The sequence below is a fragment of the Xiphophorus hellerii genome, chromosome 12 (assembly GCF_003331165.1).
Source record: "Xiphophorus hellerii strain 12219 chromosome 12, Xiphophorus_hellerii-4.1, whole genome shotgun sequence".
Taxonomy (NCBI): domain Eukaryota; kingdom Metazoa; phylum Chordata; class Actinopteri; order Cyprinodontiformes; family Poeciliidae; genus Xiphophorus; species Xiphophorus hellerii.
This window is the reverse complement of record NC_045683.1, coordinates 30439316-30464345: the sequence shown is the minus strand read 5'-3', so window position 1 is coordinate 30464345 and position 25030 is coordinate 30439316. Positions and strand designations below refer to the sequence as shown.

The 25030-nt window shown below is 43.5% G+C and overlaps 1 protein-coding gene and 1 long non-coding RNA gene across 4 annotated transcripts; both read right to left on the bottom strand.

The window, feature by feature from the left end:
* Positions 1–729: 729 nt before the first annotated feature.
* On the bottom strand, positions 730–1219 carry LOC116729095 (uncharacterized). The gene is made up of 2 exons (XR_004341066.1): positions 1073–1219; positions 730–988 (listed from the first exon to the last, which is right to left on the bottom strand). It is a non-coding gene; the product is annotated as an uncharacterized LOC116729095 (long non-coding RNA).
* Positions 1220–8453: 7234 nt separating this feature from the next.
* Positions 8454–12640, bottom strand: LOC116729094 (uncharacterized). Of its 3 annotated transcripts, none has more exons than XM_032577431.1 (4): positions 12465–12640; positions 11599–11770; positions 11294–11421; positions 8454–11074 (listed from the first exon to the last, which is right to left on the bottom strand). In XM_032577431.1, exon 4 carries the CDS (start codon positions 10715–10717, stop codon positions 9161–9163), a length of 1557 nt encoding a protein of 518 aa, XP_032433322.1. In that variant the 5' UTR covers positions 10718–11074; positions 11294–11421; positions 11599–11770; positions 12465–12640; the 3' UTR covers positions 8454–9160. The 3 variants fall into 3 exon arrangements, with proteins under 3 accessions (XP_032433322.1, XP_032433321.1, XP_032433323.1); XM_032577432.1 differs by having other exon boundaries at positions 8458–11074; positions 12465–12608; XM_032577430.1 differs by having other exon boundaries at positions 11294–11770.
* Positions 12641–25030: the final 12390 nt, after the last annotated feature.

Below are 25030 nucleotides of genomic sequence, written 5' to 3'. Positions count from 1 at the left end.
TTTCCTTGTGCCTGCTACCTGTTGCTGGGTTCATTTATAATTAAAATCTCCTTTCTTCATCTCATCTGGGTCTACAGCGTCTGCCTCACCAACCCTCACCACGTTTCTTGACAGAATCAGCAGTGGAACCAGTTGGTGGAGAAAAAAAACGCCCAAAACATTATGGTAATAAAAAAAAAGAATAAAAGGACATGCTGAGAAAATACAGCAGCTGAACTTAACGCTTCATGAAAATATTTGCTTTAAAGCATCATTCAGAGTGAAGTAAGGTTTTGCAAAGAAGCCGCAGTGAACTTCTTCACTTTAAAGGAAAAGTTTGGAATAGTCTGTCAGTCCGCGTTGTGCGAGCTGCGAAGCAAGTTCCTGCTGTCCTCAAAACAAAATGCATACAGTAGCATTTGCTTACTTGTATGCCGCTGTCAGAGTTGTGTTTGCGTACATAGAAATGCATAATGAGTCGTTTTTATCGTAAGGAAAGGAAGCAGGTTTTGTCAAACATCAAGCATTGTTACGTATGATGGTTTTGATGTTCCACTGATCCGTAAAGGCTTTAAAAATCCAGTTTTGGAACTTATCAGGATGAAGAACAGGTGAATTTAATTTACGTGTGCGTGGATCAGTGGTTGTGTGTCAGTTTGGGGGTCACTGAATCTCAAATTAAGCATCTTCTTGGATTCTAGCCTCTTTCTACGTTCAGTTCTCAATCAGTCAATTAAGTTTATTTCTACATGTCATGTTGGATTTTAATTTCCTTGCCCACATGCAGGTGCGCACAGAAGAACAGACTTTACGTTTAAGAGGGTTTGTTTTAATTCAGGCAAACGATTGTTAGAGAATGGAGACTGGAGGACGTCAGGAGGAAACGGGAGTCCAGGTAGGTTCGGGGGTCCCGGGCTGCAGCGGATTGGAACGGCTTGGAGGTGCCAACCAGCGAGACGCGCCTGACCGGTGATGTTCCAGGCTTGGCTCCGGGAAGCGGGATCAAGGTCTGAGAGGTAACAGAGAGGAAGAGGATAAAATGACTGGACAATACTTAACGTGGACTATGCAAGAACTTAGGGCTGAGTCTGACCAACAAGTGGTAACCATCGAGCGAAGACTGGTGGTTCCACCGCTTCTTAAGAAGCCTGCCGCTGGTTACCAGGATCCGATGCAGGTGCGTCAGGCTGTCAAACTCCTCCGCGTAGCTCGTCTCCGGAAAGAACCCTCACTCCAACCTGAATCCTGACACTACAGCACATTTCAGCAGTTCAAAGCAGTTCAGTGTTTTCATTAGAAAAATCATAAACACATCATATAGTAGCAGTTGTGAAAACTACTAACAGACATAACATTTTGTCAAGTGATGTCTGTTAAAATCATCAATATGACAACATGACTATGTTGGTTAATATTCCAGTTATTATGGTTCAAGGCCAACTCTGAACTGCTGGGCTTTCAGCCTTCATTTAACCAACTCAGTGTTTCAGCAGTTCTGCAGTTGTCTGGAAGTTTGTTCCAGATTTGTGGTGCTTAGAAGCTGAACGCTGCTTCTCCATGTTTGGTTCTGGTTCTCATTGAATCAAATATTTTTTTCTCTCCCTCTCCTTTTTCTGTCACCAAGAAACGGACTCTTCTGCTGTAAGGGTGACACATGTGCAAACATCTATTTGTTTTCTTTAGGTGTGTTTCATCTTCAAGATTCTGCCACCCAAATGCAGATCGATCGTGGTCTGCAGTGACAGGAAGAGGGCATGGATCATTAAGAAAGGGGCAAATGGGGTGATTAGCAGAATCAATGGTGATCCCAAGGGAACGATAATCATTGTTCTGACCAGTTGTTTCTCTTAAAGAAAAACAACTGGACAATTGATGGAGAGAAAATGTATGTGAATAAATTCTAGTGTAAATCGTTGCATGTGTTATGTTCTTCCTGCATGATCACATGACTAGATCTCAGTATGTTCAGATTTCAAAAGGCATGCAGTACAATGTCACATAAGGCCATTTTATAGCACAATCAAGTAACTATGTTGACTTCAGTTGTTATAAAAATGCCACATATATCAAATATGACCTAAAAGAAATTTGACTTCATAATTTATTTCCTTGAAACGTTAAAAACTCCTGCTCTTTCTGAAACTCCGCCTTCAGCAAGTCATCACAACATGGCTCCTCTATAAATCCTTAAACAAGGATTCTACCAGTGCTTCACTGAGCGCTTCATATAATGAGCTCAGCAAATGTTCCACCAGGTGTTTGCTAATTGCTGCTGGCTAGTCTGAAGGAGCTGAGGGGGGGAGTCGCAGGGGAGAGACGTTCTGTGAGACGAAAGCTTGGAAACTGGAAGAGCTGCACTTCGAAGGCGGAGCTAGGTCCAACCACGTGTTTTGCAGAGCTGAATGGTTGCCATGGAGATTAAAGGACGTCTGAAACATTCATGAAAGAATTACGGCAACACTCCAGGTATGCTTTTGATGAGGGAATAACATTATAACATGGTGGAAAGCTCTAAAGGTTGATTTTACATCATACTTCCCCATTAAGGCTTTTGTTCACGGCTCCTCTCAGATTTGCTGCTACCTTCAACCTCCAAACACATTTGGATTTATCACAAATTAAGTCACAAAGAGAGTAATCCACCAAAGACTGCATATGAACTGCTCGTAACCTTCCAGCAAGTCCGGAGCCATGAAACAACAGCACCACACACACTGGTTATGCTACTGTCAGGCTGGTTGAAATGTACTTCTATCACTGTCAGCTTGTATTTTGACATAAAAAGTCCAAATTTGTGGGTATTTTTCATTTAGCGCTGGTATGAGGATAGGACCTTTGGTTTCATAACATTCCCATCAAGCTCATGTTTCCTTAACTGAGACTGATTGGCTGGAGCGACGGGACGCATTAACTGTTGTCACAGAAGACGAAGTTAAGTTTCTTTTTTTCTCGTAAACTTCCAGCTATATTACGAGACTTCAACCAAAAAGTCACCAAAGTGAAGTTGTTATCCTTTTCAAAATCTTCAGAAATGGTCTGATGGAATCAGATCCTCCTCCCGATCCCCTCCGTCTACTGTGTTTCTAGAAAAAGTGCAGTGACTGATAATGAAAGATCAACTTTGAGCTCAGCCGCTCTCTGCTTCCTTATTAAGCCCAATATCCCCAAGCTTCCTTCAGTCCAAACACCAGAAATCCAGCTTCAACAACAGTTGTCGTTCACTCCAGAAAAGTTCCCTTGCATCTGTCGGCACGTCGTTCTCCTCGCAGCACATCTCCGGTTTCACCTTAAAGAGCGGCCGCTTTATGAATATGTATTGAGTGTATACATAAAGGATTAAGATCTCCTCTCTGGTTCCTCTCTTTCCTCCTCACCCAGTCTGTCTCTCCTCTCAGCTGTTCAAATATTGTCTTTCTATTTATACTGAGCTTGGGGAAATATTTACCCTGGGCCACCGAAGCGGGGTGGATATGAATGGGCATCATCTCAGCTTGTCAAATTAGCTTCCTCTCACTGCTTGCTAATGTCCGTAATTGGAATGGCTGGGAGTGCGGGCCTGTCTGGTCGACGCTTTGGCATGGAAGTCATGTGTTGCTGCCCATCTCAGAAGGTCAGGAGGCTATTCAGCAGCCACTGAGGGCGTCTTACCATGTACATATTAAAACCGTTTAAATGACACTCCCCATCCCCAGCGAGCGGCTGTCCGTCAAACCTTTCGCAAACTCGCAAAGTCTTAATAACAGACATGTCGAGCGAACCGGCTGGAAAATTCTTGTTTACGTATAGAACAAACGCACAGGAATGAACATTTGCACATCCAGAAATAACCCCCGTATGTGTAGTTGAATGAATATTTGTTTCCTGCTGTGTTACAGTACCTCATAATCATAAACTAGCCTTATAAATCTGTTCCCACATGTTGAAGAATGTGCTCTTAAAGCTGCAGTATGTAACTTTACAAAAAAGGAAAAAAGTTATTACATACTTGTTAAGACTGTCACTATGTCCGTAGTGGTACGGTACACTGAAAAAAACCCAGAACGGAGCGCCAACTTAGGTTAATTTGTTACATGTAATCAAATTAAGTTTGTCATACTTACTTTATTTACGTTTGTTCTACTTTAATGTTCTTACTTGGATAAACTTAACTTGATTACTTGCAACTAATTAACTTGCGTTTGTTAAGTTGAACCACCTGTTGTCTTTATTCAGCGTATGACTCAGATAATCTGTGAGAAAAAATCAATCTCCTCGACCTGTAGTGAGTTGCAACAACCAATCAGAGCCAATAGGAGGGTGTTAGTGCTGTCAATCATCCTCATGTACGCGCTGCTCAATATGCTAATGGAGGCAAAACAACTTACTACTCCAGGAAAACTGTTTATCTGCAGTTATCGGTAGCAATGCTTACTAGCCTTAGCATTCCTGACAGGCTCTGTGTGGTACACTAAACATTTGCTCTCATGCTACAATTTTCAGGTGACAAAACTGCAGTCCAAAATCAAATCTGAGATCTAAATTCTGAAATAGGAACTTAATACATCTATTGTTTGTTTTCCTTCATAGGATGAAGTTGTCAAAGCTTCAAAGAATCTTTGGTAGTCTTGAAGGTCACATTCAAGACCTTGAATGTGACCTCCACGTTCAAGGTCACATTCCTCATGCCACGAACAGACTCGAAAATGGGGTTTCTGTAGATCGGTCCGAATAGTTGGCCTACATTGGACCTGAATCCAGAGTCCTACAACGACTCAACATTAACGTACAACTCCAGCATGAATTTGGGTTTACAAAAACTAAATAAATTATTTACCGGCGGATCCAAGCTCATAGAAATAACATGGGTTAGTTTGTTGTTAGCGATAGCATCGTTATCGTAGACTGACTTAAAATAGCAGAATTCACTACTCACCCGGCAGAAACCAGTCGACAGCCATTTAATGCTTCTTTTGAAACTAATTGCTTGACCCAACCTAAATGATTGTATTCCCCAGGCTTTTGAAAACTTTCGATCCTACATGTGGTAAGAAGCTTCCCACACTCTCAATGTTTGTTAGCATAGCTTTAGCTCAGCTTTACTTGTATGTCCAGGCGGCTCATACAAGCTGCCTGATTCCCCTTCCTGTTATATATATATACAGTATATATACTGTATTTAATTATATACAGTATATATATATATAGAGAGAGAGAGCTCAGTGGTAAGTGAAATGCTCATCTTTTGTATGCTTCCAGATTCCATTTCTGACATTTATGTTTGATAGACGCTGCTGTTTGCATTGTTGTCCTGCTTGTCCCTGGCTGGCGGTCCGCCTGTCACCTTGGTTATCTGTTGTCGGCTGCCTACCTGTCGCCCTGGTTGTTGGCCTCATGCCCGCCGTCCTGGTCAGCGTAAAGCTGGCTCCTGTCACTTGTCCAGCGTTGCTAATTCGGGCTGGTTTGTGACCCGCTCGGACTGATTGTTCTAGTGCTGCTCTGGGCGGCTTAGCGGTTCGTCCCAGGACGGATCCTTAATTTGAACTGCTGCTGTTTGATTTGTCTTGGACTGAACTGTAAAATTGTGAATTAATGAATGTAATTTGAATGTCATTTCCTTTTCCTTTATTTTGACAGGAACGACCAGCTCGCGGTGTTGCTGGTGGACTCTACAGGTGGTGGTACTATTTCTAGTTTGGTGCACGATTTTCTCTTATTCTTGCTGCTTCGTTTGCTGTGTTTTTTTTTTTAGGTCACTACCCTGATTTGCACTGCCATCTGAGTTGAGCCATAACTGTTCTTTTAATGTGTGAGTGGTTTTAAATTAGTATATTTTTGATTAAACTGAAAACAATCGTGCAATAAGTCAAATTATTGAATTGGGTGAGATTGTCTCAAGCCTCATTTGTAGCAGGTCTGTGTGCCTTAAAGGTAACTCTTCAAGTAGAGTTATTGCTATCTTTACTAAAATAGTGGTCTGAAATTCATGTTGCCCAGTTTGATCACACTGGCCCCTCCACACCTGCAATGGGCTCTTTGCACCTCAGCTTCCGCGTTCGGGGAAAAGCTGCTCATCTTTTCCGATCTGTTGAAAAAGGCTCTTTACACTGGGCGTCTGCAGGGCTTGTCCACGGTAACAGTTAATGATGTACATCGATCCGAAGCCCCGACAAGTAAGCTGGAGAAAGTTTTTAAGATGTTCGCCTCCTTATACACAGATACGAAGGTGAGTTTTACTTTCTTTAAACTTTGTGGCTAACATTAGCTTTAGCTTATGCTAGACATTTTTCTTGTAAAAATGTGCTATTTAAGTATCTAAACATTTTTCATCCATTCTAACGGACAATGTTTTTACCTTGTTTTCAAGTATATTACGTGCATTTATTGTCGTTAGTGTCAGAGACCAAGTAACGGGGATTTTACGGTTCAGGCTTTTTGCTTCTGAAGCCTGAGGAACAACAAGCCCATAGCTTAACAGTAGAGCAGCTCTGGTGTCAGAGTTCTAGTTCAGCTGACTGTTCAGGTTCAGAGTTGTTGCTTTTAGAAAAATATGTCCGTGTTCCTTAAGGTCTCCGTGTTATTTCGCTTTATTAGTTTTGCATGCTTCTTGTGAAGCAGCACAGTGTTTACAGCAGTGTGTACAGGCGGATCAGTTGCTCGGCTGTCTGGCTCTGGTCTGCTCTCTTGTTCCGTACTCTCGCTCTTTCAGGCTGAATACAGAAGTGATTCCATGGAAATAACACAGGAGGCTCCTTTACCTTCTTCTTTAGGCTGAAGAAGCTGATCCGGAGTGAAGTGAAGGCTGTAAACTTTGCTGTGCGGCGTTAGCTTTAACTGGTAGCGACGAATATTTACAAGCCACCGTCTTCTTAATTCAGGACCCCTTGGAAATCCATGAAAACTTAAAAGCCCATTATATTAGGAAGACAGCAATGTTCATAGTATTGTTGTATTTGCGTCTGAAATAAGACTTTGTCCTTTCTAGCTGTCATGGTAACTCAAAGCGGAAAAAAGAGAGCCGCATTTGCGCATGCGGTTGTGACGTCAGCGCGGCAGGTGCAAAGAGCCCATAGTCCGAGCAGCTGCTCCAGTCAGGTAGGATCTCAGGTTAGTGAACTTGTCCTACACAGTCCTTCATTTCTGTGAATAGCTGATTCCTACTTTGACCTGAATTCCTGCCATTGGCTTATTTCTCCATCAAACTTGGTTATCATTAGCTTGGTAAGTTTTACAGTCTGTCTGGATTGTGGTGATAATGAGCCGCTGCTTTTGTCACTCGCGCGCTCTCAGGGTTTCTCTAGCAGTCTCCTCATTTGCAAACCTTCCAAATGAGAATCCGGTCCGTGTACTGACAGAAAGTCTAACAATCTTTATAAAATAATAATAAAAAACAGCCTCATGTCTGGACTGAAGCCAGTCCAGACAGTCCTACCTTAGCTTGCATTTAAATTACAGATATCTATTCCCACATAGATAACTATGCAGTTATTTTAACAGACTTTTAAACAGTTACATTCAATAAACAGCCAGTTGAAGAGAATAAGACCTTATTGTTAGGGAGTGAAAGTTTCTTTAATCAAGGCGGAGGCTCGGATGTCTTTTCCTGAACATTTCTGTTCAGTTGGTGACAGCTGATAACGGCAACAGCTGTTCGTTACCTAGCAACCAAAATCAATAGAAGCAAGACATGACAAAATACAGAACCAGATCCTGTTAAGCTTTCTACAAAATAAAAGACTTCCTCTATCCAAATAAATCATGCCTCGCACTTAAACATGTTTCACTTCAGCTTTTGTAATTATATACACAGTAAAATTTCCAGATTAAAATATACTCAATTTGAAAAAAATTTTACTCTAAAAAAGACAACATTTGGTCCCAGTCTAAATAGAGTAAAATTTACTCTCATGGAAGAGTTGAAATTACAGATTAAAATCAACACCATTTAGTGCAAAAATTTTAATCAATGCCAAGAGAATTTACTCCAAGTTGTTTAAAAGAAAAAGTACTCTACCGTATTTTAACTCCAAGTGGAATATAATTTACTCTAAAGAGAATTACATTCTATTCTAAGTAGAGAAAAATTTTAGTCTAACTAAAAAGAAATTTTACACAAAATAGAATAACATTTTATTCCATATAGTGTAAAATTGTGCTCTTAATAGTATAAAATTTTACTCCTAATTTAATTTAATTCCATATTGTGCAGTTAAACATTTAATTAAATTCTAAAACAGTGCCAAATTTAACTTTATTTCACTCACTAAGCAATTGTTTTATAGCTATAATACACAGCTGAGTTTGTAAGAGTACAATGCAAAGACCAGAAATCAGTATTTGAACAGCCATTTTTATTCACAGGAAACATTATGGAACAATATAAACATTTGCATCTTCATGACTGTATGACACCTGTAAATCAAAAGCTCTGTAACAGTAAAGCTCTTCTACATAAATAACATGAGGTCCGTCTCTTGTATACAAAACTTGAAAAGCACTGAAATGCTCATTCAGACACACTGTTTGCAGAGCAAATGTAACAAACAGTAACCTCTCATCTTTCACAACAACATTGTAGATCTTATGGAAAACTGGCATTTCACAAAAAACTTCTTTACAAACAACTAAATCTGCACGATACATATTTCCATGATGTTTGGCCCATTTAACATTTAATACCTTGGTGTTGATTGGTAACTGAAGAGTCTCTGCTATCTCACAGCCCCAGTCCAGTGCATTTAAAGGCACCATTTTACCTGGTCCAATGGTCAGTCTTTTGGGGTCAAATGTATGCCAACTGAAAGCAATGTGACTTTGATGCTTTAATGCCAGGGTTTTTGTAACATTTTTGAAACTTTTCAACTGTTTTTTAAAGAAATTGTGTTTAGCTTCGTACCGCATGCACTAGCTATGTAGAATTGGGCCTGTTTTGAGAATACATGTAGGATAATGCACCATGAAATGATGCTTCGGTAGCAGCTTCTTTTGTGGAAACAAATGTTTGAATAACCTGTGATGTTCGGCAATCAGGTGTTTCAAGAAAATAGTAATACCTTTTGATAACACTGGTGAAAAAACAATATTCACTATATGAAGCAACAGCTGCAGCAAATACCAGTGCTGATCATGTGGACAAACTAAGTCTCCAAAGATGAGTGGTAGGTTGCGTAGTAGACACCAGGGCTGGATGGCATTTAACCCCAAGTCATTTGAGTCCTCTAACAACTTCACTGTAGGTGGTTTGTTCCATGTACCCATAGTTAAAGCTCCTTATTCTCCTGTCTACATCCTTTAATGTTGTATACTGGTCAATTACATGCAATAAAATCAGCTTCATTTCATATTGTGCCACTCCTTCCAAGATATCATGCATAATATCAACTGAGAAGTTTTCACATGTACTGAAGTACTGCAATGAATTTAGAATGCATGACTTTTTAACACCCATAACATATGGAAGTCTGGGATTTGCCTCCATTTTCTGACAATGTTCAGCATGAAGTGCCTGAGTTCGCATAACAATCTTGGGTGAGTCCTCTGTAAACTCTGTCTGAAAGTCCTCTTTCTCAACAAGACAAAAGCGGCAACAGTATCTGGCACTAAATGACTCTACAAAACCAAACAGACAGTGAAGACCAAGGTTGTCACCAGTAACTTGGACAATAGTTCCACGTACTGGCTCATCATACAGAGGAACAGTAATTCCATCCCTCTCCAGGATTTTAACATCCTCCACAATCGGATCAAGTATCTTAGAGAAGCCATAAGTTTTAATGTCCTGCGCATGAAACAGAGAGACTAAGTGAATATTGTGTAGAGCAGAATTGTACTTAGGAGAAAAATTTTGCAGTGTGAAATATACAGCTCCCAATTTATGTATTCCCCTTTTTGATCCCAAAGGATTAGCTGTTTCAAAATCATCATAGAAAAGCTGAATTTGAAGGGCATGATTTTGTTTTGAAAACAGAGCATGGCTCTTAAAAAGTTCTCCATCAGACAAGTCTTTAAGAGTTTCACTTGAATTTGACTTGGCCATCATCTCCTCTATGTTAGGGTGCCTGAAAATAAACTTTAATGTTTCCAAAATTGGGATGTAAACAAATTTATCTGTAACAACAACCTGATCATAGCCCCCTGTGGTTCGACTGCGCAGTGTATCAAATCTGGAACCAAGGACACATTCTACTGGGTCTACACGTCCCCAATTCTCTGCCAAAAAACGAGTTCTTTTACTTTCAGAATTTAATGCCATGAAAGGATTTTCCATTTTCTCAAAACATTGATCAATTTTGCACTCAATGTCACTTTTGACAGGTTCTTGTAAAGAAAGACTGTTTTTCACAGATTCTTTTGCTTGATTTTGAATATCATTAACTATTTCTTCGAGGGAAATGACCAAATAGTTAATTGCTCTTTCACTTACACCTGCTACTTTAAGTTCAGCAACTGTTGTTGCACAACTATGCACAAGCGATTTCTGAAGCAGGACTGTATCAGAAGCAGCACTCATAGAGGGCAAATCTTGACTTTCAAATGTCTCTTCAGTTGTAGATGGGCCTTCACCATGATTAGAAGTGTGTTTATCATGTGCTTTATTGAGATGCTTTCTGAACCCAGAAAATGTGCCATAAACTTGAGCACAACCTCCCTGACCACATTTAAGACGGAGTGTCTTACCAGAGCAAAGTCCGTGGATAACTTTTAAGTGCTTGGTCAGAGAATTAGCATTTGTATGGTACTTCTTACAAATGAAACAGAACATTGTAACTCAATACTGAAACAATCATAGCAAAACAACTATTTAACGCAGCATCCGAGCCCTCAACTCTGCAACCGTAGGATTCACTTTGGTTGTCTCAACATCTATCTCATAAATGGCGGTCTGCAGAAAGTTGTACACATTGACCAGATTATGATCATATGAAGTGCCGAACACAAAGTGAGCTTTAAAAAGCTCATCAAAACAGGCAAGAGAACCTTGTGATTTACAAGGTATGGCATGTTTGTCAATCACAATGAAGTACTTGTGAATCACGCTCCTCTGAGTCCCTACTGCAAGCAGGTATGGTTGACGGCTTTCTGCGATGCCATCAAGGTGCTCCTGGATGCTGGTTCCTGTCTGTGGCAAAACAAAATAAAACATGATTAGTCTTGGGTTTCAAAGAAGACAGGGTTCTAATAGATACGGCAAATTACTTTTCAGCATCTTTTAAATGTCACTTGAAATTAAATTTAAGACCAACTTCACAAGAAATACAAATAAATAAATATATATATAAAAAAAGGGAAAAATAGAGAATTTTGATCAACATAAATGTTCCCTTTACTGTAACCTTACCTTGACAAACTTCACAAGATGTTCACTGGCTTGTCTGGCTGAGAGTTTTCCTGGTCTCTTGCGCCCAAGAGGTGACGGTGGCAGGAGGTGCACTAGGATCAAAATGGATGACATGTCAATGTCCCATCCTAGAAGAAAAAGTAAAATAAACATAAGTTACCAAAACTTCTTATTTGCAACGATGTTAATACTTCCAGAGTAAGCTTACCAAACACTGAGGGCAGGAGGAGGTGCACTTATATTGAACCAATTCATATAAAATTCTGTTACAGTAAACACTTTCTTTATAAGTCATTGCAACTTACCATTTTCCTCTTCTGTTGTGCCTTCAGCATTGTCAAGAAGGTTCTTAAGGTCATCAGACTCTGTCAGACCACGACTTTGTTTGAGGACTTTCTGCTTGTAGACAGTGGGCCACTTCTCCAGGAACTTTGCAGAGATGGCTTCCCCAAACATCAATGTAAAATCTTGCTCAACCTAGATGAAGTGAAGGTTTTAAAAATCATTTTGTTAAACTTTCTCACATCCATCTTAGGATTTAATAAATAAAGCTTGGGAACTTATTGTGCAGTTTGGTTGCAGGATTTACTTGAATTTAGCCAATTACCACAACTAAAACGGGAAGAAAAAAAACATATCAGCTCCATACAACTCGATATAAACGGGGTTTATGGACAAAATAGTAAATCAAAAATGTTTTACTGACAACTTACACAGTTTGCATACAAAGCACAACTTTAATTCTTTTTTTTTTTTTTTAATCGTTGCTCTACGTTCAAGAAAAGTTACTAGCATAGTCCTCCCGCGCCATTTTCTGGGCGGAATACTGACTCCACATGCTAGCAGAGCTAGCTCCAATAGTACAGCTCGCTCCTCTTTTAAACTCCGTTTCTCAGCTTAAAAATAGCGGCAGCCTTGACTTGTGAAAATAAAATAATGGACGTAGAATTGTACAACACTGATGTTTTTTTTCTGCTTACATTGTTGTAAACGGCTAAATTAAGTTAGCTGAAGCACACATGCTAACTAGTTAGCCAACCATGTTAATTCCTCGCTGCACCCCTCCTTCCCCCACTACCATACAGCAGCACGTCATCATAATTAGTCTTAATAATTAAAAAAATCATAAAACCCCACGTAAAATATATCTACAACCCATTTGGGGACTTACCTGGCACACAGCTAATCGTTGCCTCCGTTTCCACTGCAGGATAACAAGATGGTGGAAGAAACGAAACTTAAGGAACTTCAGTGGGCGTGTTCTTGTTTTACTCCGATATAATTTCCTCTATTTTTTTACTCCGATTCTATTGACCAATGGAAATGATTTCACTCTTTAATATATAAACAGGACTCTTTTAGATGAAAATGATGTTAACTCCGAAAAAATTACTCTCCTATTTTTCCTGTGTACAATCATGTTAAATTCAATTAATAATAATCATCATGTAAATTATACTTAACATATAAAAGAAGTCACAACATCGTCCCGCCCGATGACCAACTGTTCATCTGTATTTAAAATACCTCCAAAGGATACAATAACTGAATAGACCTGCATAACAAGCCACCAGTAGAAGAACGAAAGTTGCATGAACGTATGAGACCATCCCTGCCTGGAAAGACCTCTAAGATTCTACCCATTTTCCAGGTCTGTCTGGGTGTATTGTCCTCCACAAACACTTAGTAGACTCACTAAGTGTACTAAGTGACACTCACTTTTAACATACAGAGACTTTGTTTTTATAGCCTTGTTCTTAGCTTCTTTTAGTTTAAAGTGATGAATTGTATTTATTATTAAAGGGGAAAAAAAGAGGAAAATTTCTGTATAACTGCAAAATCTTAGAACATGTTTTTAAAATGTTCTAAGTAACAATAAAATATTTCGAAAGAAACAAAAAATGTCCTCCACCAACACTTAGTGGACCATTTCCATCTAAGAGTGGTTTCAAATCTTTGATTTTAGAATCTACTTTCACATTCTGCTTTGACCTTTGCTGCAATATTTCAGAGCTAAAACAACTTTCTTGTGTAAACTTTAACCAGTACATTTCAAGTTCTTCTGTAGTTGACTCTCCCTGGTCCTTCAGACAAGATCTTGTGTTAGTAACAAAGCGGTTTAATCATGCAGTGATTCTTAACACAGTCTTAAGCTTGCTGTGCCTTTCTAAGTTTAAAAGAGGTTCAGTTTGCTCAATGCCAGTGAGCTTCACAACAGTCCCATACCCAGACCGGAGCTCCGCGTTCACTTCATCCACTACATAGTCACTGCAAATGTTCAGTTCCTTCTCATCTGTGGACAGTGAAGAGGGTCTCTTCCACCACAGCTGGCTCTCAATAAGGCTCTCAGCATGGTGACCTCGAAGGCAGGTTCATTCAAATGGGTTCATTTTGCCAGCACAGTGGGACCACACCTCTTGTATTTCTGCCACTCTGTTGCTCACAAATGGTTTCCATCGCTGTGCTGAGCTGTGGATCCAGTGGAGTGTGATCATCGACATGTTGAGCTGGTTTTTCTCCATGTTCAGTGGCTTAAGAAGGCTGTGTCCTAATCTTGCTCCAATAAGTGCAGCCATGAGCTCCAAGCGAGGTAATGTCATTTTCTTTAATGGTACAACTCGTGACTGGGAGGCTACAAAACTGGTAACAGTCTCTCCTTGGGCATTTTGTCCTGGTAGATATGCAACAGCACCATAAGCCTTTTCACTTGCATCACAGTAGACGTGCAACTGTACAGTGTGCGACTCTTTGTGAATCTCAGTGTGGTACCACCTGGGAAAGGCCACCAGGTGTAACAGTGGTAGCTCCATACACCACTGCTCCCATTTCTCTGCCAAGTCAGTGACTCTGTATCACCAGTGAACTCTACTCCATCCTCTTCCACATGGCTCACAGACCAGGTGAGTTGGTAACCCATCTCCAGAGGTTCATGCCTGCATGAGAGAGAATATCATATACATACAGTACATAGAGTCTCTGAGAGCCTGTACTGCCCTTGGCTGTTCTCTTTCGAATTGTTTGAGATATTTTTTTAATGGTGGCAGCAAGCAGGAATGGGCTGGGAGACACTCCAGAAACAACTCTTTTCATCCTCAGGACACACACCTCATTTTTACAGTCCTTAGCTAGAGGTCCATGCATCCACAGGAACCTGACAGCGTCTCTGGTCCTTTTCTGCCAGTGAGATTTGAAGAAAGGCTTTAGTTATATCAGCAGTAAATGCTATCTCATGCAATCTAAACTTTATGAGGACATCTAGCAGGTTTGGGTTCAGGTTAGGTCCGGTGTGCAGACAGTCATTGAGGGATGGAAAGTTTTCCTCCTGTGAGGATGAATCAAATAAACTCTAAGTTTAGTTGTGGCCTTTTCTTCTTTTACTACAGCATGATGGGGTCTCTTGGTTCATTTCTGGTTTTCCATCTGCAATCTCCTAACAGATGCCATTTTGCAGATGGTCCTCTATTACATTGTTGTATCTGGCAAATAAGTTAGCATCAGTTTTCAGCTTTCTTGTTAGGCTCTCAAAGCATTTCTTTGCTACCCTAAAGTTGTCTGGAAGCTGGTCTTTGTCACATTGCCAGGATAACCCAACTTGGTATCGTCCATTTTCAAATGTCGTTTGTTCAAAATGTTGCAGAATTTCTGAGTCCTCTGAGCTTTCTGACTGTTTATTTACAATACCCAGGGACTCCACCTCCCAGAATGCATGTAACTGCTTAGATAGCTGGTTGTCTTCGGTCAAACTGATGTGCATACATGTGGTGTCAGCAACACTGGATGTAGTCACTGGTCCCTGTAAAATCCATCCAAAAAGACTTTCAACTGCCACTAATGTATTTGTAACCCTTTGGACTTTTCCACTAACTGCCTGCCAGTAGTAATCTGCTCCAATTCACACCTGCAACTCCTGTTCATTAGCACCCTCTAGTGAAAAGTCTCCAAGTTGCAGCTCTCTTATTTTAATCTCTGCTTGAACGTGTTCACTTGGGACCTTCATCACAGCAGTGCTCACCTCAGGGGTCTCTACAGCTTCTATTGAGAGTTCCTGTTCACTGTTCCACAGATTTCTGAGGTGAACTCTCACTATTGCGTTTTTCTGTAACGGGAGCAGTGGAACCAAAAGCATGGAAGTTTAGTGTCTCTTGTCTTACAACTGGCAGTCCTAGGACTCGGACAATGGACCTCACCAAGCTCCGCCCACAACCGATCCACGTGACCGCAAGTCTCACAAACAAAGCCTTGCAGCGCGTTGTTTCTATGTAAACATGACTCGATTAGTGCATCATTTCTACCGGATTTTCACAATATATCAGCTACTACAATGGACAGAGGAACTAACAAGTTCCTGTCATCATCTGGGAGGAGGTTACTGGTTTCTCAGTCACAAGCTGGTTGCAAACCTGAGGCCAGCAGGTGTCAGTCAGTTATGGTAGATCTGAAATTTGGTTTGATGACGTCAATATGAGAAGCTACAGACTGATAGGAGGAACCAAAGAGCTCTGTAAAGGTAAAGGCAAATCTACTGAAGTTGGGATATAATTAATTTCATTTCACATAGTTATCGCGGTAGAAGCCATTTGTTTGTTAAAATTTTATGAAATATATTTGTTCTATTTGATGTTTGTTGTGAATGACGTAAACTCACAAAGGAACGAGGTAATTAGTCCAACGTTTAGAAACTACAGCGGCTGTAATGCGCCACAGCAAAGGGAAACAAAGGTAAAATAACCCGGACAGGTGATCAACTCAAACCCACTCATACCTTTTTACTCTCTCTCTCTTTGTAGTTTAAGCACAACTGTTACCGTGGCAACCGCCTGCGCCCCGCAAGACGAGCAAAGATTGTTAAAAATATAACATTCAGTCCGTTACGATATCAAGTTTCCAGGCTTGATGCCCATTCTACGTGGTCACGTGCGTGGCCGTCTCACAAACACACGCTTTCCGTTAGCTAAGTACAGCATAATGGCAGAACGATATCAAGTTTCAAGCCTGGAAACTTGATATTGTAACGGACTGAATGTTATATTTTTAACATAATCTTTGCTCGTCTTGCGGGGCGCAGGCGGTTGCCACGGTAACAGGTGTGCTTAAACTACAGAGAGAGAGAGAGAGTAAAAAGGTAGGAGTGGTTTTGAGTTGATCACCTGTTCGGGTTATTTTACCTTTGTTTACCTTTGCTGTGGCGCATTACAGCCGCTGTAGTTTCTAAACGTTGGACTAATTACCTCGTTCCTTTGTGAGTTTACGTCATTCACAACAAACATCAAATAGAACAAATATATTTCATAAAATTTTAACAAACAAATGGCTTCTACCGCGATAATTATGTGAAATTAAATGAATTATATCCCAACTTCAGTAGATTTGCCTTTACCTTTACAGAGCTCTTTGGTTCCTCCTATCAGTCTGTAGCTTCTCATATTGACGTCATCAAACCAAATTTCAGATCTACCATAACTGACTGACACCTGCTGGCCTCAGGTTTGCAACCAGCTTGTGACTGAGAAACCAGTAACCTCCTCCCAGATGATGACATGAACTTGTTAGTTCCTCTGTCCATTGTAGTAGCTGATATATTGTGAAAATCCGGTAGAAATGATGCACTAATCGAGTCATGTTTACATAGAAACAACGCGCCGCAAGGCTTTGCTTGTGAGACTTGCGGTCACGTGGGTCGGTTGTGGGCGGAGCTTGGTAAGGTCCGTCTCTGTGAATGAAACTACGCAAGCTCACGCGCTCTCAGGGTGTCTCTAGCGTCTCCTGCGGTCCAATGATGTTGGTGGTGAAAACCTTCAAAATGAGAATCCGGTCCGTGTAATCCTGTGAGTTTGTTATCTCAGTGTCCAAGTCTTCTATAGGCGTTTCATCTTCTATTCTCTTGTCCAAATCCAATGAAATTTCCTCCTTAGACGATAAAACTGCCAGGATCTCACGTAGTTTATCAGAATCTGGACTCTCTTTGCCCTCCTCCTCCTCTAGTCGGGTTAACAGCTTCGTCGTTGTGGTACGGAGGGTCGACCGGTTCCTCTTGACCTCCAGTCCTTCTGTCAGAGTGGCTGCTAAACTGGGCCGTTAGCTTCACTTCGTTGAGAAAAATCTAAAAAGTCCTAATTCCCGGGTTTCGGCACCAACATGTTAGGGAGTGAAAGTTTCTTCAATCAACACGGAGGCTCGGATGTTTTTTCCTGAACATTTCTGTTCAGTTTTTATTAAGGAGAAACAGCGACAACTGATAACGGCAACAGCTGTTCGTTACCTAGCAACCAAAATCAACAGAAGCAAGACAGTGACAAAATACAGAACCAGATCCTGTTAAGCTTTCTTCAAAATAAAAGACTTCCTCTATCCAAATAAATCATTCCTCACACTTAAATATGTTTCACTCAGCTTTTGTAATTATATACAATCATGTTAAATTCAATTAATAATAATCATCATGCAAATTATACTTAACATACTGTCCATCCATCCATCCATCCATCTGCTTCCGCTTATCCGAGGTCGGGTCGCGGGGGTAGCAGCTTCAGAAGGGAGGCCCAGACTTCCCTCTCCCCGGCCACTTCTTCTAGCTCTTCGGGAGGAATCCCGAGGCGTTCCCAGGCCAGCCGAGAGACATAGTCCCTCCAGCGTGTCCTGGGTCTTCCCCGGGGCCTCCTCCCGGTGGGATGTGCCCGGAACACCTCACCAGGGAAGCGTCCAGGAGGCATCCTGACCAGATGCCTGAGCCACCTTAACTGGCTCCTCTCGATGTGAAGGAGCAGCGGCTCTACTCTGAGTCCCTCCCGGATGACCGAGCTTCTCACCCTATCTCTAAGGGAGAGCCCAGCCACCCTACGGAGAAAACCCATTTCGGCCGCTTGTATCCGCGATCTCGTTCTTTCGGTCATGACCCAAAGCTCATGACCATAGATGAGGGTGGGAACGTAGATTGACCGGTAAATCGAGAGCTTCGCTTTTTGGCTCAGCTCTCTCTTCACCACGACGGACCAGTACAGCGCCCGCTTGATGGCAGACGCTGCGCCAATCCGCCTGTCGATCTCCCGCTCCCTTCTTCCCCCATTCGTGAACAAGATCCCGAGATACTTGAACTCCTCCACTTGGGGCAGGAACCCCCCCTGACCCGGAGAAGGCACTCTACCCTTTTCCGGCTCAAGACCATGGCCTCGGATTTGGAGGCACTGATCCCCATCCCGGCCGCTTCACACTCGGCTGCGAACCGCTCCAGCGAGAGCTGCAGATCACGACCTGATGAAGCCAGTAGGACCACATCGTCTGCAAAAAGCAGAGATGAGATCCTAAGGCCACCAAATCGGATCCCCTCAACACCTTGGCTGCGCCTAGAAATTCTGTCCATGAAAGTGATGAACAGAATCGGTGACAAAGGGCAGCCCTGGCGGAGTCCAACTCTCACCGGAAACGAGCCCGACTTACTGCCGGCAATGCAGACCAGACTCTGACACCGGTCATACAGGGACCTGACAGCCCATATCAAAGGGCCCGGTACCCCATACTCCCGGAGAACCCCCCACATGGCTCCCCGAGGGACACGGTCGAACGCCTTCTCCAAGTCCACAAAACACATGTAGACTGGTTGGGCGAACTCCCATGCACCCTCCAGGACCCTGCCGAGGGTGTAGAGCTGGTCCAGTGTTCCACGACCAGGACGAAAACCACACTGCTCTTCCTGAATCCGAGGTTCGACTATCCCAGGGGTGGGCAATCCTGGTCCTGGAGGGCCGGTGTCCTGCAACTCTTAGATATCTCCCTGGTCCAACACACTTGAATCCAACAGCTGAATCACCTCCTAAGTGCAGTCAGGTTCTCCAGAATCCTGCTAATGACCTCATTATTTGACTCAGGTGTGTTGAAGTAGAGACACATCTAAAGGTTGCAGGAGACCGGCCCTCGAGGCCTGGAGTTGCCCACCCCTGGACTATCCGATGGACCCTCCTCTCCAGGACCCCTGAATAGACCTTGCCAGAGAGGCTTAAGAGTGTGACCCCTCTATAATTAGAGCACACCCTCCGGTACCCCTTTTTGAACAGGGGGACCACCACCCCAGTCTGCCAATCCAGGGGAACTGCCCTCGATGTCCATGCAATATTGCAGAGTCGCGTCAGCCAACACAACATCACAACATCCAGAGCCTTAAGGAACTCCGGGCGGATCTCATCCACCCCCGAGCCTTGCCACCGAGGAGCTTCTTAACCACCTCGGCGACCTCGTCCCCAGAGATTGGAGAGCCCAACCCAGAGTCCCCAGGCTCAGCTTCTTCAATAGAAGGCATGTTGGTGGGATTGAGGAGGTCTTCGAAGTACTCTGCCCACCGGCCCACAATGTCCCGAGTAGAGGTCAGCAGCACACCATCCCCACTATAAACAGTGTTGGTGCCGTACTGCTCCCCCCCCCTGAGACACCGGATGGTGGACCAGAATCACCTCGAAGCCGTACGGAAGTCTTTCTCCATGGCCTCTCCAAACTCCTCCCATGCCCGAGTTTTTGCCTCAGCAACCACCCGAGCCGCATGCCGCTTCACCTGCCGGTACCCATCAGCTGCTTCCGGAGTCCCACAGGCCAAAAAGGCCCGGTAGGACTCCTTCTTCAGCCTGACGGCATCCCTCACCGAAGGTGTCCGCCAACGGGTTCGAGGGTTGCCGCCGCGATAGGCACCGACAACCTTGCAGCCACAGCTCCGATCGGCCGCCTCGACAATGGAGGCACGGTCCACTCAGACTCCATGTCCCCCACCTCCCCCGGGACGTGTTTGAAGTTTTGCCGGAGATGGGAGTTAAAGCTCCGTCTCACAGGGGATTCCGCCAGATGTTCCCAGCAGACCCTCACAACACGTTTGGGCCTGCCAGGCCTGACCGGCTTCCTCCCCCACCACCGGAGCCAACTCACCACCAGGTAGTGGTCAGTGGACAGCTCCGCACCTCTCTTCACCCGAGTGTCCAAGACATACGGCCGCAGATCCGATGAAACAATGACAAAGTCGATCATCGAACTGCGGCCTAGGGTGTCCTGGTGCCAAGTGTACATATGGACACCCTTATGCTTGAACATGGTGTTCGTTATGGACAATCCATGACGAGCACAGAAGTCCAACAACAGAACACCGCTCGAGTTCAGATCGGGGGGGCCGTTCCTCCCAACCACGCCCCTCCAGGTCTCACTGTCATTGCCCACGTGAGCGTTGAAGTGCCCCAGCAGAACAAGGGAGTCCCCAGGAGGAGCACTCTCCAGTACCCCCTCTAAGGACTCCAAAAAGGGTGGGTAATCTGAACTGTCGTTCGGCCCGTAAGCACAAACTACAGTCAGGACCCGTCCCCCCACCCGTAGGCGGAGGGAGGCTACCCTCTTGTTCACCGGAGTAAACCCCAACGTACAGGCGCCGAGATGGGGAGCAACAAGTATGCCCACTCCTGCCCGACGCCTCTCACCTTGGGCAACTCCAGAGTGGAAGTATGTCCAGCCCCTCTCAAGGAGGCTGGTTCCAGAACCAGAGCCATGCGTCGAGGTGAGACCGACTATTTCTAGCCGGAACCACTCGACCTCACACACTAGCTCCGGCTCCTTCCCCACCAGAGAGGTGACATTCCACGTCCCAAGAGCCAGCTTCTGCAACCGAGGATCGGACCTCCAGGGTCCCCTCCCTCTGCCGCCACCCATCACACAATGCACCCGACCCCTTTGGCCCCTCTCACGGGTGGTGGGCCCATGGGAGGGGGGACCCATGTTTCCTCTTCGGGCTGAGCCCGGCCGGGCTCCATGGGTAAAAGCCCGGCCACCAGGCGCTCGCCATCGTGCCCCCCCCTCCAGGCCTGGCTCCAGAGTGGGGCCCCAGTGACCCGCGTCCGGGCGAGGGAACGCCAAGTCCAATGTTTTTTCTCATCATTGGGGTCTTCGGGCTGCGCTTTGTCTGGTCCCTCACCTAGGACCTGTCTGCCTTGGGTGACCCTACCAGGGGCATGAAGCCCCAGACAGCATAGCTCCTAGGACCATTGGGGCACTCAAACCCCTACACCATGATAAGGTGGCAGCCCAAGGAGAGGATTATTTAACATACTGTAAGTGTAAAATAGTCACAACACTTATCCCATCTGCAAAAAGAAATCCTGTTTGCAGACGCATCCTAAGGCCACGATCGAGGTATATTTTAAGATGATGATCCCATCATCACCTTGACGCCCCTAGAAATTTGTGACAAAGAGCAACCTTTGCAGAGTTCAACTCTCACCGGGTATTACTCTTTTTATGTTTCTCCAAACCAAACAGTTTGCAAATTCAATTTTTCCAGAAATTAATATTACCTTTTTTGAGGACAATTTACATTGGTCAATAATCCTCATTTACATGATTTTGGACTTTTGGGGCGAAACTGGAGCACCTGGAGAACAAGCTTCTTACTTTTCTCACCTCAAATGACTTTTTTTTGTTTCTCCAATCTGAACCGTTTGCAAATTCAATTTTCGAGAAATTAATATTATCTTTCTTGAGTACATAATTTTGGAAATCTAGGGGGAACCTGAGCACCCGGAGAAAACCCCCACTAACACTGAGAAAACATACAAACTCCCACAGAAAGAGGCTCTTGGTTAAGAACTAAGATCTTTTTTCTGTGAAGATGCCGCCCATTTTTTTTTTTTTGGTCAAAAGATGAGATGTGTTTTGAGGTCTTGGAAACGGTTCAGAACTTACCTGGACACTTTTTGCTAGTTGTTTGTTTTAGAGATTTTCTTGTTTCTCTTCAGTTTTTGTTGCTTCTTCAGACTCAAAGTGTGTCGTATCGTTTTCCACACTGAAGATGTTTCTTCAGAGACAGCCTCCACTGGTTCAGGATCTTGGCTTTCCCTTTTCTCTGACAGAGTTTCCACACACAGGTCTGTTACTTCCATGGCTTCAGGATCAAGGATGCTTGAATCTCTCAGCATCTTGTTTACAAAGTCATTTAGCTCTTTGGGAGATGCATCAGGGAATTCAATATTCTCTAATAGATGTTCCAGATCCATGGATTCAGGGTCATAAATGGTTTTTACAGGGATAGTGTAGTTTTCCCCGTTTGGTTCTTGATGCCTGGCCACTTTTCTTCTTGGAGGTCCTAGTTCATCTCTGTCTTGGAGCTCCGTTTTCAGATTTTCCAGCTCTGTTTTATAATTAACCTCACAGCTACAGTACCGTTGTTGGAGGACAGTGAGTTGCTTTTGGAGACTGTCCTTCTCGGCTCCAAGTTCACTGATGATCTTTTGGTTCCTCATCATTTTCAGTAGTGAGCTTTCATCTCTTTATCTACCTCCTGCTTAAATATTTCTGCTTGCTGTCTTAAAGCAGAAACATCTCCTTCATATGTCATTTTAAGTTCCTGGTAAGAAACTTTAACCTGCTCCAGTTCACTTTGGAGATGTTTTATGGTTTCTGTGGATTGCTGCTGCAGGAAAGAGAACTCTTGTGCCATTTTCTGATGCAGATTGTTCTTTTCAGCTCAAAGTTCATTGATAAGATGATGGTCATTCTTTGCTCTTTCCAAATTAGCTTCTTTCTCACAATTCACCTCATACTGATAAATGTCTGCTTTCTCTCGCAAGGAATGTGCGAATGTGGCCTTTGGTTCGACATGTTTGAACAAAACAATGTTTGTTAAAATCCGTTTTGATCTGCAAACAATCTCAATGTTCAACTTTGAAAGCGCTTTGCGAAAGTCTGAACTTGTCAGTAGTGCAGCAAGCAATGACAAGAATGTAGAAGTTTGTTACATACATACAGTGCTGATGACATCACAAGCATGACTCTAGTTGTGACATCACAGAGTTTTCCTTCATCTTTGGAATGATGATGTGAGTGTTTGAGAAATCTACCACACTGACCAACCAACCTGCCCCATCATCCTTCTCAAAAAGGGTACATAGGGGCACCAAGGATAAAAAGCGCAGGGGCTCAAGCCCCCCTCACCCCCCCTCTGCACGTGCGTGTAAAACACTATTAAAATACATTGAAGTTTGTGGTTAGGAAAAGACAAAATGTAAAAGAAAATTCAGGCGGTATTCATATTCTCGTAATCACCTTTCCTCCCTGCAATAACATACTGCCCAGGCCCAGACTGCTTTCTTTATAAATTATTTTTAGACTGTCAGATTGTTCTGAATCAATGTTTTACTGTGAATTTTGTATTTCACACCAACTGATCAATTAAAAATAAAACACAGAACCACACATTTTACCAAAGGAAAACAGGGAAGTCAAGCAGAAAGAGGCAGCGTCCTCCTCTGACTACTGCTGATGCGGAGCCGGCAGTAAAACCGTGACGGAAGCGGTCAGCAGCCCACTAAAAAGGATCCTGCTGCAGGAAAGGCGATGAGCTCGAAAGCGAAGAGCAGCAGGGCGGAGAGGGGAGGGAAGAAAAGCAGCCGCCGCGCCGATATCGATCTTCTGCCACGCAGATTGATAGAGCAATAAGCAGCTGAGGAGAGGAGAAATGAGGAGTAGAGTAGCTGATGCAGACATGGAGGAGGAGGAGGAAGACAGAGAAGCGAGGGAACGGGCGATTGCAGCCTGCTAGACTAAAAGAGGACAATGATGGAGAAAAAGAGGAAGGAGTGATAGAAAGAGATGAAAAAGAAAGAGAAGAGTGGAGGTGATGTGATAAACTAGTCTGCAGGTGACACCATTCGGGAGGTAAAAGATCAGGTGTTCGCGCTCTAATTAGGTCAAGGAGAGCAGAGTCACAGGCTGATGGATGAATTAGGGAGGAATGAGTTGTAGAGACAGAAAGAAAAAAAAGAGGGAATGATTGGATTTAATGTGCGGGAAGAAAAAGGAGCAGCGTTTGAGGAGCGGAGACACTAAAGGTGACCTCCAGTTACCTAATGGCTCCATACATATTCTTTAATGAAGTCACCAGGAAAGTGCAGTCGCATCAAACTGCGGCTCCACTGAGTGCTGCTGAAGAGATCTACGACTAGGAGAGCATGTGCTGAGACAGACTGTGTCAGACGTATGAATTATGGCCTGGGTACCAAACATTCTGCAGGACCCAGGTGTGTATGTGTGCGGAGGTGGAGGCGTGTGTGTGTGTGTAAGTGATGCATGGGTATGAGGTGTGGTGAGTGGAGGACTGGCGCAGCCATCACTCAGGTCCAAGGCCTAATGGAGAGTCCTGGCAGACAGCTGGCTGATGGATGGCCTGACCAACATACACAAGCAAACACACACACACCCAGCCCCCCACACACCCACACACACCCACGCCAATACGCGCATTGTCATCAGATAACACTCTGAAAGCCTGACCTCACTCACTACATGTCCTTCAGTGGCAACACAGAGAAAGGAAAGGAGACGATGAGAAAAAAGAAACGGGTTAGTTTGTGGTTTGTGCATGAAGGGGTGTGTTGGTGTGTATGTGTGTGTGTGTGTGTGTGTGTGGTTCATTTGTCCAGCAAATGCAATGTTCTGGGGGCTGACTGCCCCTTTGTGGACCCAACGCCCGGGCCCCTTAAGTAGAAGTGCTGTGGAAGTTGGGTTTAGGACTAAGCTGTGAATTGAGTTCAGGTTAGGTTTAGGCCATAGAAATGAAAGAAAATGAATAGAAGTCAAGGCAAAATCCTATTTGTGGAAACGAGAACCTTTACCGGGTCAACAATTTTTTTGCGCTTCTAATTAGCTCTACTAGTTAGATTTACAGATATGGTGTGAATTAGTTTTGGTTAAGGTTAGTGTTAGGAATAGACTAGTACTGGG